Genomic DNA, 16469 nt, shown 5'->3' with positions numbered 1-16469 from the left:
ATAAGGTACTGGACATTAATTCAAAAATTAAAGCACAAGTCTTCTGTTGTCTTCCATACAAAGCTCCCCAAAATCAGCTCATACAATTATGTTTCAATCAATTGAATCTTCTAAATGAAAGTAGTTAAATGCTGGACATTAGGTAAAGTGCAACTAAAATTCAAAGGTGAGGTAAAACGTACATTTATATTGACACCAGTGTTATACCTTATAACCAAATTCCTTCCTAAATTATGCGGGCATAAGTTATTTATCTGTGTATAAGTATAAATATCCTGGCTAAACTGGGGCATATGTCACTTAATTAGGACCTATAGCTCGATGACAAAAAATGTCACTAGAAATCACTTCACACCACTCCTTATCAAAATAATTACTAAACTACCTATTTTATCCTTGATTAGTTAGCACTAATTAATCATATTAGGGGTTAATTTTGTTTTGGATGTGAGATTAACTAATGTTAGAGAGTTCATCAAAACTCAACATTTTGATTTTTTTTCGTAAAAGTTACACATAATCGGTTTACATTTATTCACTTGTAAACCGATTCTAGATTGGCGTTTAGAATTATCACAGGACATCCAGAATCGGTTTACTTTGACATGTTCTATAATCCGATTTTGATAATCGGATTTTACTTATGACATATATAAACCGATTGTTTCCTTTCATTACCAATTTTGATTCATCGCATTATTATTGTATGATGCATTTAGCACATGCATCAAGCCTTTAAACCCCTAGGCGACCCTAGTGGACGAGTTATAGTCTCATGAGGGTTTACATAGAGGTCTACCCACAAAACCTTTACAAAAACTTCTAAAGCCATCAATCTTCCTTCGACGAAGACGATACCGCATCCAAGTAGTCCGGGTTATCCTCCGGGATTCTATCTGCCAAGAAGTGATAGCTTGCATCGAATGTGAATGCTTCCCCCTTTACTTCCAAGTAGCGCGCTTTCACGACTTCGTGCTACAAAAACGCATAAACAAGCTTACATTTGTTAGTGGTGTTTCATTGGAAGATAACACAATGTGGGGTACGTAAAAAAACCACAAAATTACTTACAAGTTGTGCAATGGACAAGGTGAAGGGGCGAGCGTTAAAAATCAGAGGTTGGAGAGCTAAAAAAAGCAAGTATCGCATTTTCAATGACAAGGTGTCTTTCATGGATGGATTGAACACTTCTTGCGTTAGGATTTCCAAATTCTTGGATAAATTTGTTGTGTACTTTAACTTAAAAGGTTGTTGAATTCTCTCTTTCGGAGGATTGACGTCTAAGCCGATTTTCCACATACCATGCTTTCGTGATTGCCAAATCTTCCGCGGAGTCGAATGATGCCATTTCTTGTATGTATATGTATTAAATGAGTAATTGTGGAGTATATGGAGTGAAGGGGAATAAAATGATCAATTTTGGGGCAAATGGGGTCCAAGGGTGAGGTCTCTATTTATAGAGAAAGTTCCAAACGACTATTTTTTTTTAAAAACGTGTAATAATTTGAAATAATAGGTCTTTTAGAAGGACTATAAAATCCGAATGCGTTTATATGCCACAAGGAATTGGTCTTTATTGCGACCAAAGTAAACCGATTAGAGTCATTTTAAATTTTGAATATTCACCGGCATTTTTATATATTTCCATTTGTGATTCGATTCTATAACATCCGGAACGATTGGCCTATATAATCGGTTTATAATGACATATCGAGTAAACCGATTCTTGACATGTCAGGTTAGAATTATAGAGCAACACATAAATATAATTAAATACAGATATCATCCAAAATAAACCGATTCAAGTTCATCAAGTTCAACACAGATATCATCCAAAATAAAAACCTTAAAATAACCAGAAGTCTTGTAAACTTAAAGTTTTAATATCTATAACTTAAACATAAAAACTTAAACAGCAGGAGCACCGGCACCAGCATCACCACCATCAGTAGGAGCACCAACACCAGCAACACCACCATCAGCAGGAGCACCAGCATCACCACCATCAGAAGCAGCTTGTACTTCCGCCATTAGTTCCCACATTTCTTGCATTTCTGCATGGACCTCCCTCCCATATGATATCATGTTTCTCCTCATCCTGGCGAAGGTGATGACCTCAATAAGATCTTCAAGTGAAAGCTTATCAATCAATTCCAGGGCTTGTTCAAGACGGGTTTCAGCTCCGAATGCAAACTTGTATGGGTTCCTCACCGGCACTCTTTGTGGTTGCCTCAAGATATCCTCCTCGGTTAAATCGCGATTGTAGAATAGTAGGTGTCCGAAGTCCATTCTACACAAAAAATAAACAAAAATCAAGTTAACAATCGGTACATATAGAAATATATATGTAACCCGATTCTGAAGAGACCACTAAAATCAGTTTATATGGTACATGTATAAAATCCGATTTTGAAAGAAAAATGAAAAGACTATATTAATCGGATTATAAATATTACTTATATAAACCGATTCTGGCGATGTATTTTCATATTTCATTTCTAAGCCAGAATCGGATAATGTTAATCCTAATGTAAACCGATTACTGTGCATGCTCTTCATGGTAAAAAAAAAATACATAATCGGTTTATTCGATAGGTCAATAAGAACCGATTATGGGTGTAATCAGAGTTTTGATTTGTCAAAAACGATGATTTAAAGATGTAAATCAACAAGATAAGAAGATGGGTTGATGGAGATTTACCTTCTTCTTGGTTGGATCGAAGATCGTCGGAGTAGAGGATGAAAAAAAATTGATTAGGGTTTTGAGAATTTGGAAAGTTTATGATAGAAATGGAAAGATTTTTTAGGTTTAGGTTTTTTTGATTTTGGATTTACTAAAAATAGAAAGATTACAATTTATATGAGTGAGTTTTAGAAATTAATGTGGGGGTAAATTAGTATTTTTTTTATAAGGTTTGGATGCCTAGAGTAATTTGGGGTGTGAGAAAGAAAAACCTATAGACCCCAATTAAGTGATATAGACCCCAATTTAGCCAGGATAAATATACCTATGTTACATGACGTGTTGAAAATCTTTTGTTAACCGGATGAATTCACAAAAGACACATTAAATAAAATGTGAAAGTAATTCAAACATTATGAAAATAAAAAAATAAAAAATAGCGTATCAAAGTAAAAGGTTGAACCGGGGCCATAGTCCCCGGTGATACCTAGTAATGATTTAGCGAATCAAGCTAATTTTGGTCTGTCAAATCATGATGGTCCTAGAAAAGTTAGAGCCTCTCCAGTGGAATGTGTGTGAAGGAAAAAGTCATAATCCACATAGGATCCACAACAATATTTATAAAAAATCATCTCCAACCCATTGATGTGAAAATGATGTGGCAAAAAAAAAGTTAGACATCCTCTTGGTGAACCTCTAGTTTTAGACATTCATTTAGAGTATGTCTTCCCATCCTAGACACACTTTTGTTAATAAAAGTTAATGAAAAATAAAAATAACAAGGATTTTAACCAATTACATGCCTACAAATAAGTAAATAAATAATAGAAAATTTTATGGGTTGGAGATAAAACCTTTTTTTTTCCTAATATTTAGGATTTTATACTCAAATGATATCTTAGAAGTGATGCCACATATGAAATATTCACATTCACCGTTGGAGAAACTTAATTTATGATTTCATCTCTGTAACCAATAAAAAGCTAACTTTGCCAGCTGTGCTCTATTAATTAAGTTTTAATCCAACGGCTGGTGCAAAAATCCTACGGCTGATAAGCTGCTTGCTTATTAAGGCGTCCCGCGCAGCTGCGCGGGACAGCACTGCTCATAGCTATATATACATGCCATACCACGAAAGATGAATGAAAGAAAGAGAAGTTAAATTTGAAGTGTTAAACTGAATAAACAACCTCCAACCAGTTCTCCCAATAGCGGAATAAGTGTACAATAACAATAAAACCAGACAGAAATATTTCCGTTAAATTGATAATTACACACGTATATACATAGAACATCATGTCTTAGGTTTAATTATGTAGTTGCACACACCTAATAAGCACATATGTACTAACTTCTTGCAATGAGCTTCATTCCGTCTCTACTGAACTGTTATCCCAGCTATTTCTCTGACAGATTTAAATATCGGCGAGCAATGATGTTTTGGCTGAGGTTGAGAATGAAGATGATGCATCTTCTGATTCATTCACATCAACAGCAGAGGGGGTCTTACAGACACCAACGATAGTGCAGATGTCTTTCGATGCCAGAAACTGCTGTGCGTTTGCCATGATCAGGGGTCCATACTCGAAAACTAGCTTTTTACACTGCAGTTAAACAGCAGAAGGAAAAGTTTGATGTACTGGTAATTAAGGTGCATCCAAGTTTAAGAAAATGCAAACAATCTATGAATTCATTTCAATTCCTCTACTGGACCTTAAAAAGAACTAAGATCATTACGGCGACATGAAAATATAATGTTGGAATTTTTGAGACAAAGAGGAACTTCAAATGCTCTTACCCGTTGGGCGTATTTCTTCTCCGCATTGCATGCCTTCAGAAGAATCTCTATAACCTCTAACTGAGTTAATAAAATAATTAATTAGTTAGTATAGGCTGTATAGCTAACATAATGGAATAACTGAGATCTTGAAGCCAAGACAGATACGAAAATATGATGTGTATAAAAAATGAAAAATATTTGTATGTTAAGAAAATATGGAAAACAATTGATCAAGCAAGAAAGATACCTGTGTATCAGGATTTTCCAATTTTTCCAAGACTTCATCTACGGCTTGATGACACATCTTGCAACTGTCTGGAAGTTGTGCATCACAAAGATCCATCTTGTGACAGAAGTTCTCAGGTTTTAATGTGTTTACCTCTAAGAAGAATAGAGGAGTGTAATAGTCCACCATTGTCAAGCACTACAGTATTTAAAAAAAAAAGATCAGAAAGAAGATAAGATAATATTGCAGATATCACAAGGTACATAGTATTATAACATTTTATCACATTGAAGCTCATATTAGGGTACTCAGTATGAAAGCATGTCTAATGGCAAGTGTGGCTAAAAAATCACTTGATCAAAAGGTTCTATGCAATATTTGATGACCCTCTAAGAAAAGTGTATGGGCTGTTACCGTATTGAGCTTAAGGGAGTAGGCACACATAAACTTTTTCCAATGTTAGAATACAAACAAGCGCCTCTTAGGTAAACAAGAGCCAGGTTTCCACCATCAGAACAGTGTATGGCCCGTTAGCGTATTGAGCTCAAGGGAGTAGGCACACAGAAACTTTTTCCAATGTTAGAATACAAACAAGCGCCAAATCCTACATGTCTATGTTAGATAAGTCGAAAAAAATGATTAACCAGCCTGAGATCATCTAAGCATATTCTTTAGGGACTAGAGATCAGCAGTGTTGGACCAAACTTTTCAATGTCCACACAAATCAACTGACTGCCTCAACTCGTTATGTTGATTATTTACCAAGTATGAAGTATTAATTCCTATTACATGAAACTTTCCAGCATTGGTTGAAGCAGAACAAACTAATCAAATTACTTCAGGTGAAATTAGCATCATAACACAAATAGTATAATTTCATTGGTAATGACGCCAAATACTCCCAATAGACATAAATAATAGCCATTCAGTTCTTTATAAATAATTACCTCTTTCTTGAAAGAACGCATCTTGGAACAAGCCTGATGAAGCTTGCCAAGGATCTCAGTTTGGGTAGCGTTCTGACCAAGGTAAGTTAGTGCTTGAGTAGCAAATTTCTCGCACATATTGCATACTTTATCTTTGTCTTTCCCTGTATCTGCAAAGAAGAAGCACGGGTTCAGTATAATGCTCCACAGTTTATCAGCACAATTGAAGTTACAACTTTATCTTCAGTTTGACTTTTTGCCAGGAGACTTTTTCATCCTTCCCATGGTCTACTGTGTTTTGCTGGGAAAATGTCAATTCAATGGATGGATCACGTCATCAGTTTCTTTATTTTATTTCATTTTCCTCATAATTATTTTCTGAACTAAAGAGCTAGGAAGAAAACCAGCAAAGCAATCAACCGGGTATGTGTTCAGAGTATATGTAGAACTACAATCGTCAAAAACTGGCTAAGGAGATTTTCAGGGTTGGTTGCAGGAGGCTGGTCGCGCCAAGATACACCACAAGAAATAATATTTGAAAATAAAAAGAAAAGAAAGACATTAAAATACAAAGTCATCATAAAATAAAAATAAAGGCTCACTTGAAACATCTGAGACAACGGCGAAGTTCCTCGCATCGGCAAAGATCCAGCTAATTCCCAACACAAGCAGAAACAAGAGTCCTCCTCTCACACCCATTGTACCTGAAGTCAACCAACACAACAATTCTGTCAAAGGCAGACTATGGAAACACGAATAGACCTTCAAATTCTAGCCAAAATTTCACTAACAATAAGCAAAACTATAAAATTGTATTAACCTATCCTGTTTCTGAATTATAAACGGAATAAACCACATAATAATGAAAATCAGATACTATCAACAAATAATCAAAACCAAACAATGAAAAAACAAATTCAGTTTCAAAAAGAAACCCTCAATCTTCCAATTTTACAAAACCCCAGATTTAGCACACACATAAACATAACAATACACCTAATTTCAGTTGGTAAAACAGAAAAAGATTATACCTAATTATCGGAACAAAGTTGTTGCTTCTGAAATTAAGATTGAATTTCTTTGAAAACTAAATTAAGGTTATGAACTATGAAACAGAGAAGATAAAAGATATATTTATACCTGCAAATTCGGTGTTTTAAAAATAATTTGATGTTTGGATTCAGAAACACTGAAGATCGAAAGCTCTTTCCTTCTCTGAGTTTTAGTGAGACAGGGATACCGCAAATAATTTTATTTATTGGTTAAGTTAAGAACCAGCAGGGCCCAGCCCACTATCATTGAGAGCCTACTTTTTCATACTTTTCCCACTACCCTTTTTATTTTACAAGTTTTCCTTATCCACCAGATACCATCGACGTACATACAATGTTAACCGCCGATGCAGTCTCAGCCATAGGATCTAGTCCCATACTTAATAATAAGGACTGCTAGAAACACGTGGTCTATACTGGATAGTGGTGGATTGGAGTTCTGCATACCCCGAGAGACATATTACAATTCCTCTACCTAACCAAAAAAACTATTGTGCTTACGTGGTAAACAAGTCCGCTCCGGGAATCTTTGAGTGTAGAAATAGACAAACAAACGCAAGTGGGTGGAGTACTGGACTAAAAATATTGTAGAATATAGACAGTAACCCTTATCCTACAATAATTCAACGAATCGGTTCCGTCCTACCTAGCTTTGATTCACTTGTCGAGTTAATTTATGTGCTAGTGTGTTGCTCGTGGTCGTCTGTCTTCCGGTGCACATGTCAAAACTCAAAAGGGTATTGTTGGATTTAGCAGAGGTTTGTTGTAAGCAACATCGGCCAGTTTAACGAGCAAATGGTCCCATAGATGGTGCAAGTTGTAAACAAGAGCAGAAGTGAATACTTGGAATAGATACATAAAGAATGCTACACAGGAATTGACACCATCATGTGACCTCTGAATCCATGGTGATACATACAGAGATGCAAATGATTAATGATAAATAATTTTTAATATTAATGGACCGTTGTTTCGACAAGAAATCCTCCCTACATTTCCCCTCTGCAAGCTCTCCACCTGCATCAGTATGAGTTTCAGTTGTCAAACTTAAAAAAGAATTCAAAAAGCTCTGCAATGACTCTATTTCAAAGATTAATTCTTCCTTAAGCTTGTTTGAGGGGAACAAACAACCATAAAAGACCAGTGTTTTTACAAGAAAAAAATAGAGCAACAAGATATCGTGCCATGGATGTATATAGCTAGCAATTGATAAAACAATAATGAATTTAGCAAGCTTAATCCTAACCCGAAGGTGACAAAGTAAAAAATAAATAAATCACAGTGCAATTGAATTCGATTTATTTATGATGTGCACTAGTTACCTTGGAGCTTGTTTCTTCTTCTTCTTCTTGCTTTCCTTAGTCAGCAGAAGCGAAAAACGGACCAGACCGAACTTCTTTCGCTTTCCAGAAATCTGCTTGTCAGCAGTTCCTTCCTGCTCAGTTGGACGGGGAGGCGATAAAGGTGGAGACAGTGGCCCAGTTTGTTTACCAAGCATCTGTGCCAATGAAACCTTTTGTTTATTCTCTTTTTCTGTTCCCATTTCAAAATCTTCTGGTAGGTTAAGCTTCTTGTTCAGTATTTGTCCAATGGATAATGTTGGTTTACACCCCTCATTAGCGAGATTGAACTTGTTCAGATCAAACGTACGAGAATCTTTTCTATGATGAGATGGGTACGAATTCTTGAATTTGGTGGAGTTACGTCTTTTCTGACCATTATCTGATCGCCACTTTCTAAGCGCTTCTTCAACAGCCAGTTTCCCTTGATTTGCAGCTTCCACTCTGGTTAGAGCCTCTTCCAAAACCTTTTTACTAGTTTGAACTTCTTCCACTGCTTTTTCCACCTTCTTTAGGATTTCCATTTTAGACACATTTGCTTCATCAATATGAAGCATTGCATCTTGAACTTTTCTCTTTGAAGCCTCTTCAGCTTCTTGAGCTTTGCGAGTTAGGGAAGAATATTCTTCATAAGAAAGAGTTACTGTGTCCGTCTGTTCGAGCAAATCTTTTGTTGGAGTCTGGCTACTCGTCAGAGCCTTGATTTCCACAAGAGCAGCAGCTTCTGCTGCCCTAGCTGCCTCCACCGTTTTCATGGCTGCAATCCATCTGATCTCCGTGGTTCTCATACTTGTTTTTGTCTGTTCAATTTCCGACATTGCTTTCACCACCTCAGATTTTGCCGCTTCTGCCATCTGCTTAAATTGATCTGCCTCGGCACTTAACTTTTGGATCTCCTTTGAAAGATCGAGGGGATTCTCACATAGATTCTTATTTTGTACATCTTTCGCCTGCTGTAGCTTCATCCTTGTCTGTTTCAGCTCCTCTTCCAGAGAAGAAATCTTAGCAGAGTTGAGACTCAGCCTCTCTTGGGTTTTCTTGAATAAGATTCTCTCCTTCTCCAGTTTCTTATGAAGTGATTCAATAGCACCTCGAATTCCAGCAAGATCACTTGTTGTTCGGGTAAGGTTTACCTTCGCTTGCTCCAATTCCATTAAAATCAAACCTGGAGAAGAACTTGGGCAGGGGCTATAATCTACTACGAAGTCCCCGTCAGTAATGAAAGGGTTTCCTGTATATCCAACTTCTATTTCTCTAACAACTTGACTTGTCTCTGTGTAATCAACTGGTGCGTCTGGAATTTCAATATTTTCCAATTTTTCTTTCTCCAGGGTCAACTTCAATTCATCAACGACCCTTTTGGTACTCTCTAGTTCTTTTAATACCTCAAGTGTTTCCCTCTCTTTCAGGCTCAGCTCCTTCTCTAATTTTGCAGCTTCCTCCTCGACCTTAGATGGCTCAAGCTCCTCAACGACATGCTATTTACAATTAAAACCACAATGAAACATATCGAACATTAATCTTACTTTACAAATTAAGCTCCTCAAATCACCTCACACTGAGAAGACGGATATCTAAAGGATAAGTATCACGACAAGAGTGTAAAGTGAGCTAAAATAGTTTAATTTAGATGGTTAAAAACAACAAGAGTCGAGAGTCATTCACTAAAGTGGATTTTGCTTCATTTAATGCTGCACTCTAAGTTTAAAGGAAACTAAAAACTCTTTACACTTCAATAAAATCTACTGCTTATCAGTAAACAAAACTTCCTAAAGTTTTCTAAACCATATAAAGTAAACACATCAATGAGTTGTGGAAGTCCAATAAAAGAAAACAAAAATGAGAACAATCTTATGAACAAGCATATCCTGGATATAAGCATACATCTCCAGAACAAAATCATGACATAGATAGATCACAAAAGCAACAATACAAGCAAAGAGTGCACAAAAATTGAACAATACTCTCTAGCTTTTTTGTTTACATCATACATCTCCAGAACAAAATCATGACATAGATAGATCATAAAAGCAACAATAAAAGCAAAGAGTGCACAAAAATTGAACAATAAATCTCAGTCGATGCTTATCAGTGAAACTCATAAATCAGAACCTAAGCTACTCCTACCCTGAAAAATAGCAAAAACACAAAAATAAAAACCGAAATTCAACAACTAAATACTATCTCTTAGAACAAAATCAACCTAATGTAGAATGTATTTGCAGAAATTACCAACGATTCTGAGATTTTGTGTTGTTGAGGTCCCCAAATAGCACTACCCTCAAAAAGAGATACAGCCTCTTTCACTGATTCATAAGGTAAAGACGTATCAATCTCAGCTCTGGAATGGTTCATCTCCTTCTTTTTCTCCTCTTCAGCGTTCTCCGAAAGTAGGGTTTTCTGATCCATCTCAAACCCAGTTTTCTCTAAACCATCGAAAACTTCAGATTCAATAGTACCATTTTCTCTCGTTTCAGAGGTTAGGGTTTCTGAAACATCAAAACCCTGGGATTTAAGGGTTTCAGTCATTACCGGAAAATAAATAAATAAATAAAATCTTCTAAGTGATTTGTTTGTTGTGAAATAGATTAGAACTAGAACCTAGGAACTTGAAGAACTAAGCGTGAATGAGATGGGGATGATTATGTTTTAGAGACAAAAATTTAGAGTGATAGAACATAAAGTACGATGATAAAAGTGTTTTAAAGTCGCGACAGAAAACAAACGTTCGACTTCGGGGGTTGGGAATTCGAGGTATCTTTTCCTTCCTTAAATGCCCTTGAAGTTGAAACTGTTTATAAGATTTTGAACAGAGAAAGAGGGAAAACTTGGTGTATAAAACCGGGGTCTACAGAGCATTTTCGGAAAACATCTGTTTTGTTTCTGAACTGTAGGAAGTGAACAGAATCCTCAAATTGATTGCCTGCTTACACAAAGTGATATAACTAAACAATGCAGAGTTCAAGATTGCAAGTCACTCTAATCACCCGATACTTAGAAAGTTTAATACTATGCAGAGGTTCAAGTCGAAAGGCATCTTTATAGATGCATAATTATACAACACTTGCTCAATATTTTTAAAATATAAATAGAAGATTATTGGGATATATATATATATTTAAAAATATAGTTTTTTAATTTATATCAAACTTAGAGAAATAGTATGGTGGTATTATGTTGGGCTCCCTTGGGGGTCTTGGGAGGTCTGGTGATTCAGAAACTGATTTTTTGCATATTTAACTCTTGATTTCAAAAAACGGTTTTTTCAACTTAATATTTTCCAATTAATTCTATTAATTTTTGGTAATTATATTGTTACCGTTTTTAACTGTTATGGAGGATTTTCAGTGAGCACTAATTGCAAAATTGATTTTCATTAAAACCGTATTAATTTCTTTTGAGTTATAAAAGAACAATTTCTGGAGAAGATGGAATACAATTGTTTTTCATCTAGAGCAAGTGTAAAAAGAGTTGTTGTTGGTTCGATTTCTCAAAGTGCAGAGAAATCGAACAAGAGAGTTATCAACTATTTTATCCCATAGAATTTTCGACAAGAATCGACTGCTAGCACACAATCAAGAAACAGAGTCACGAAACACCTTAAAGATAACGACCTAGTCTGCGACTCAGCTGTTTGAGATCCCTTTGATTTTGTAAATTGTTTCCAACATCCTTTCCACTGTGGAGGTAAGAATTCTTCTAATAATTGTCTGGTACTGAAAACGGTAGAGAATTGTGCTTCTCTTAAGAAACGCAAAAGCTCCACCAACTTTGCCCGACGTAAGTTGTGGGCCGGAGAAAAATAATATTTCCCATAAAATGAGTGCCAAGTGCCAACGGTCTAAACATCCCACTCCGACCGACCCGCAGTTGTCTTCTGTACTTTTTCTTTTCTTTTATGTTCGCCATTTCTCTTTTTGCGGGCGAACGGACACACAAATACCGTAGTGATTAGACATGACCGTTAAAAATAATTTTTTTTAATAGCTTCTGTATCCGAACATAGACACGTGGAATCCAAATGCTAGTGTTTCATCTCTTACGTTACGCTGCCTAGAGCAAAGCAAAGTACGGTTGACTTATATCCGTTAGGTTCACAGAGTAAAACAATTAAATATATTTGGTACAGGATTAAAGTTTGATTCCTTTGCTGATTGCTATATCAAGAAAGGATCCAATGATTGTGGAGATTTAAAACAGGTGAATGGCGGCAAATTGTTGGAAAGCTAACTGGCCATAGTGTTTTTTTCTCCAAGGAACCTAATCAATTTTGGATTTTAAAGCCCAACAGATTACATATTGACCCATGATAATAAATTTACAGAGGAAGGAATGTTCAAAGGTTTACGAAGAGCAGAAATGTGGATGTTTAAATTTGAGCCATCAAAATTATTGACCGCCTAAATTCCATTTCCATGGTATGTGCTTTTCTCTTTGCCACTTATATTTTTAGCAAGATAATTAGTTTTGACGGTTAATTTGGTTGAAGCTTAAACAACCATTCAATTCAAGTTTTCCTGAACATCATCAGATTGCTCTTTAAATATCCATCTTTCCCCTCCATGAATTATAGTTTCATGTTCAATAGTTGTTTCGACAAAATCATAGTGTAAGAAAATGATTCTTAAGTTTACCAAGTTATGGAGGCACCAAAAACTAATCCAAAACCAAACTAGTGCGTCTTTCGCGAGACAAATTCATCGTTAAAGTTAAATGGGAAAGGCCTGATATTGGATGGAGTAAACTGAATTTCGATGGATCTGTGAAACATAAATCGGGATTGGGAAGCATTGGGGGTGTTGTTAGGAACCATAAAGGCGATTTCCTACTCGGCTACTCAGAACCATTAGGGAAAACAACAAGTACCATCGCTGAAATAACTGCACTTCGACGTGGTCTGGATTTGGTTCGAGGGAGATGAGAAAAGATTGCTGGAAATTATTGCAAACCAGATACCAGTTGGACCTCTCGAAATACAAAGGCGAGTTAGGAATATCAATTCAATTTTACCTGAATTCGACAATTATAAAATTACTCATATTTATAAGCAAGGTAACACAACTGCTGATGCAATTGCGAAAATGGGTCACCAATTGAATAAACCTTGCATTTGGCGAGTTCATCCTCCTAAGGAGGTTTTGCGTCTTGTTCAGAACGATGCTGACGGCAAGATTTACAGACGTACTATTAGAACAAGATCTAACCAAGTTTAATTATGTACATACCGCTTACATGTCTATGATTGTACATATATACATTTCGGTAACCTTTTCGGAACGACGCTGATGGCAACATCAATCAAGCATCTTAGAAAAATAATACGCATGTATCTGTCTATAATGTACAGGTATATCTTGATCACCTTTCTTTAATAAGAAATAACGGTAATTCTTAAAACTATGTGGTGCACGTATATATAGACAACTTAATCACTGATATGCAAAATCTTCCAATGATTAGGCATCTGCAGCTAAGAAATTAGTTAAGAACATTGCACGTTACCCCTTTAGGTAGCATCTTTTCTATCATTTTTATTTTTCTCATTTCAGAATCGAGAAAGTTAGCTTGATCCTATTTTTATATAAAGAAAGAATTCTATTATTGGGATTGTAAAACGGCTTGGATTTTGAGGGCTTATGAGGTCATGAAATAACAAAGCATAGAGCCCCTTATCTTGGTATTTTATGTAATACCTAATCTATCCTTAATATGATTAGTATTAATTAAATTGATTAATCAGTATTAGTGAATGGATTAGACAAATCAAATGATTAAACTTTTGGAAATCAAAACTTGATTTTCCTTGATTTTAAAGAAGGAAAAATGGTGATTTTGCTGAAATTTTTTTGAAAAAAATTGAAGAAAAATGATGAAATCCTTCGTCAAAAAACTCGGGATAACCTTATAATCAACTCCCAACATCAATTTTATCGATTCAAATCCGATAAAATCAGAGAAAAATTTGAAAATTTTACTTGTTATGGCTGGGATATTGTGTCGAACCAGCCGCAAATAAGCTATTACGGTTGGGATATCAGGAATTCTCAGTCGTGAACAAGAAAAACGGATGGGAAATGAAGAACTTCTAGCCGTTATACTTCCCAAAATCTCATGAGTCTGTATTACGGTTGGGATAACATATATTTTCCGTCCGTAAATTAATATGTAAGTTGAGAGATTTTAATTTTCAACATGAATACATACTACGATTGAAAATTAGTAATACTTTCATTAATTAGACCACAATAAAACCCATTACATACTTAATAGATCCCCATTACAAAGTTGGTTTTAATAACATCCCTTTCGATAAATCAAGAAGTCTTTGATGATGGCGAATTGAGCTTCGAAGTTGAAATTATAACCTTTCCATTATCTCCATTCCTTCTTAGATTGAGCTACGACTTCTCCATCAGTCTCACCTTTAAGTCGAAGTTGTTTGCACATACGAAGTAAATCAATATATTCTTCCACTTTTTTTTGCGTATGTATGAAAATCGAAGATACAATTCAACCCCATCGCGGTTGTTAGTGTTACCTGTGTCACTACAAAATTTTCAAAAATATTACTCCAATACGATTTGACTTGGTAAACCACCTTTCCTTCATTCTTCTCCCCTCTTTGGATATCATAGAACAAAATTTTTCCAAAGAGATAAGTCTTCTTCCAAAGTAAAGTTGAGTTTATCCTTTGAGGACATTGCATTGAGTTTGTAGGAGTTTTGGAGGAAATTATTGATGTAAAAGGTGTGATTTTGATTTGGAATGGGTGGTTATATGGAGGTGGAGTTATTTAAAGTTTAAATAAGTGGTTGAACAACTAGAACCTTCTATAGATCAGTCTTCAAACAGATCTATTATTCAAAATTCAAAAAACTAGTTGATATGATGTGGTACAAAAGGAATGTATAGGTGTTTAGAGCTAGAAATTCGAATGGAAGATCTAGCCGTAATTCTGTATAAACCTGCAGGGTTGTGGCGTGTCAGATTTGCGACTAGGTATTTCTGGACGTAAATAAGAGTTGTTAATTTATGTCAGAACTACGACCTGGATATGTAGCCGTAACAAGGAACCATTTTTTTTTTTTGGGTTATCATAGTGATATACGGCTAGGTAATTCCCAACCGTAAAAAAGATTACGAATGTGTTTCCTAACCGTTTTTGTGTTACGGTCGGAAACTTGAAATGTCGACCAAGCCATAAACTAGAGTTGCAAATTTATGTCAAAATTATGGTTTGGTGTCCTAACCGTAGAGTTATACACCACCTGGATATGTATCCGTAACAAGGAGCCATTTTCTTTTTGGGTTATCAGAGTAATATACGTCTAGGTACTTCTTAACCGTAAACTATTTGCGGATGCTTTTCCTAACCGTTTTCTTTTTTATGGCCGGGAATTTCTAACCGGAAAGCTGTGCAACTTTATTTGACAAGAACTATATGTATTTTTGGCTAAATTATGTGAAGCATCGACCTAGCCGAAAGTGCACAAAAAAATTCAATAATGCTGATTTTCTTAAATTAGACAAACGGAAAGACTAACATCCATTAACTAACATGCAAAGTTATAAAAATTCATCCATCCAAATCCATAACCAAACAACGAAAATAGTAAATAGAAAAAGTCTTAGATAATAAAACATCCATGAAGTAAAATAATAAAAACCGATGAAATAGTCATTCACTTGATTCCTCCTCCGAAGACGAGCGCATAAACGTATCCAAATCGTCCTCTTTCTCCTGTTCCACAACTTGTTCTACAACTCTAGATTTTTTACCTCGTCCACTGCCACCTTGAATTGGAGTTTTTTTACCTCCACCACGAGCACTTGTTCCAGCACGTCCTCCTCGAGCACTTGTTCCAGCACGGCCACTTTTTTCACCTCGACCATGGCCACCTTTTTTACCTCCACCTCGACTGCCTCGACCACCTTTTCCTTGATTGGATTGAACTTGCTTACCGGAGGGAGTGTCCGAGTCGCCGCTAGAAGAAGGATACCTAGCCCTTTTAACTCTCCTTGGTCGGTCCTCTTCATAAGCATATAAACCTCATTTCTCAGGGATTATTATGCCTTTAACTCGATTCCGGAGTAATCTTTGTTCAGGTACCGTTAAGTGCTCACCCGAATTAATCATACATGTGATGTCCTTGACCAACCAATTAACTCTTTCAACCTATTTTTTCATATCAAATACACATACTGTAATTATTCATAGATAATTAAAAAAAACAACATATACAAACATAATTAGTAGTATACGTACCACCATCTTATCCCAATCATCTTCTTCATTCATTGATGTCTTTGATTTTGAACTCTCTTTCTCTGCCTTCTTGAAATGTCTCTGCGCCGCCGGATCTAAATTTTCCACATAAGGATGAGCCCACTCTCGATACCATTCTATGTAATTCGCATACGCTTCGGAAGTCCCATGAGAAGCTTCAAGCGTTCTTCTACTC

The 16469-nt window shown here is 35.8% G+C and overlaps 2 protein-coding genes across 3 annotated transcripts; both read right to left on the bottom strand.

Annotated features, from left to right (window-relative positions):
* Positions 1 to 3826: 3826 nt before the first annotated feature.
* Positions 3827 to 6901, bottom strand: LOC113322882 (proactivator polypeptide-like 1). Of its 2 annotated transcripts, none has more exons than XM_026571064.1 (6): positions 6756 to 6901; positions 6218 to 6319; positions 5637 to 5785; positions 4711 to 4887; positions 4482 to 4541; positions 3827 to 4287 (listed from the first exon to the last, which is right to left on the bottom strand). In XM_026571064.1, the coding sequence occupies exons 2-6, from the start codon at positions 6312 to 6314 to the stop codon at positions 4099 to 4101; spliced, it is 672 nt and encodes a 223-aa protein (XP_026426849.1). In that variant the 5' UTR covers positions 6315 to 6319; positions 6756 to 6901; the 3' UTR covers positions 3827 to 4098. The 2 variants fall into 2 exon arrangements, with proteins under 2 accessions (XP_026426849.1, XP_026426850.1); XM_026571065.1 differs by having other exon boundaries at positions 6647 to 6839.
* Positions 6902 to 7487: 586 nt separating this feature from the next.
* LOC113320905 (WEB family protein At2g38370-like) lies at positions 7488 to 10759 on the bottom strand. The gene is made up of 3 exons (XM_026568805.1): positions 10240 to 10759; positions 7990 to 9485; positions 7488 to 7684 (listed from the first exon to the last, which is right to left on the bottom strand). Exons 1-3 carry the CDS (start codon positions 10534 to 10536, stop codon positions 7657 to 7659), a joined length of 1821 nt encoding a protein of 606 aa, XP_026424590.1. The 5' UTR covers positions 10537 to 10759; the 3' UTR covers positions 7488 to 7656.
* Positions 10760 to 16469: the final 5710 nt, after the last annotated feature.

This window comes from Papaver somniferum, chromosome 11 (assembly GCF_003573695.1).
Source record: "Papaver somniferum cultivar HN1 chromosome 11, ASM357369v1, whole genome shotgun sequence".
NCBI classification, from domain to species: domain Eukaryota; kingdom Viridiplantae; phylum Streptophyta; class Magnoliopsida; order Ranunculales; family Papaveraceae; genus Papaver; species Papaver somniferum.
The sequence above is the reverse complement of the archived record's forward strand: the minus strand, read 5'-3'. Positions and strand labels throughout refer to the sequence as shown.

What these genes read in the sequence shown, in the direction of transcription:
- LOC113320905 (XM_026568805.1), bottom strand. Translation starts at nt 10,536, where the DNA reads ATGACTGAAACCCTTAAATCCCAGGGTTTTGATGTTTCAGAAACCCTA. An exon ending in ACAAAATCTCAGAATCGTTG is followed by an intron (nt 9,486 to 10,239) that starts GTAATTTCTGCA and finishes AATTGTAAATAG; the next exon opens with CATGTCGTTGAGGAGCTTGA. An exon ending in AAGAAGAAACAAGCTCCAAG is followed by an intron (nt 7,685 to 7,989) that starts GTAACTAGTGCA and finishes ATACTGATGCAG; the next exon opens with GTGGAGAGCTTGCAGAGGGG.
- LOC113322882 (XM_026571064.1), bottom strand. Translation starts at nt 6,314, where the DNA reads ATGGGTGTGAGAGGAGGACTCTTGTTTCTGCTTGTGTTGGGAATTAGC. An exon ending in TGCGTTCTTTCAAGAAAGAG is followed by an intron (nt 4,888 to 5,636) that starts GTAATTATTTAT and finishes TAAATACTGTAG; the next exon opens with TGCTTGACAATGGTGGACTA. An exon ending in TGGAAAATCCTGATACACAG is followed by an intron (nt 4,542 to 4,710) that starts GTATCTTTCTTG and finishes TTATTAACTCAG; the next exon opens with TTAGAGGTTATAGAGATTCT.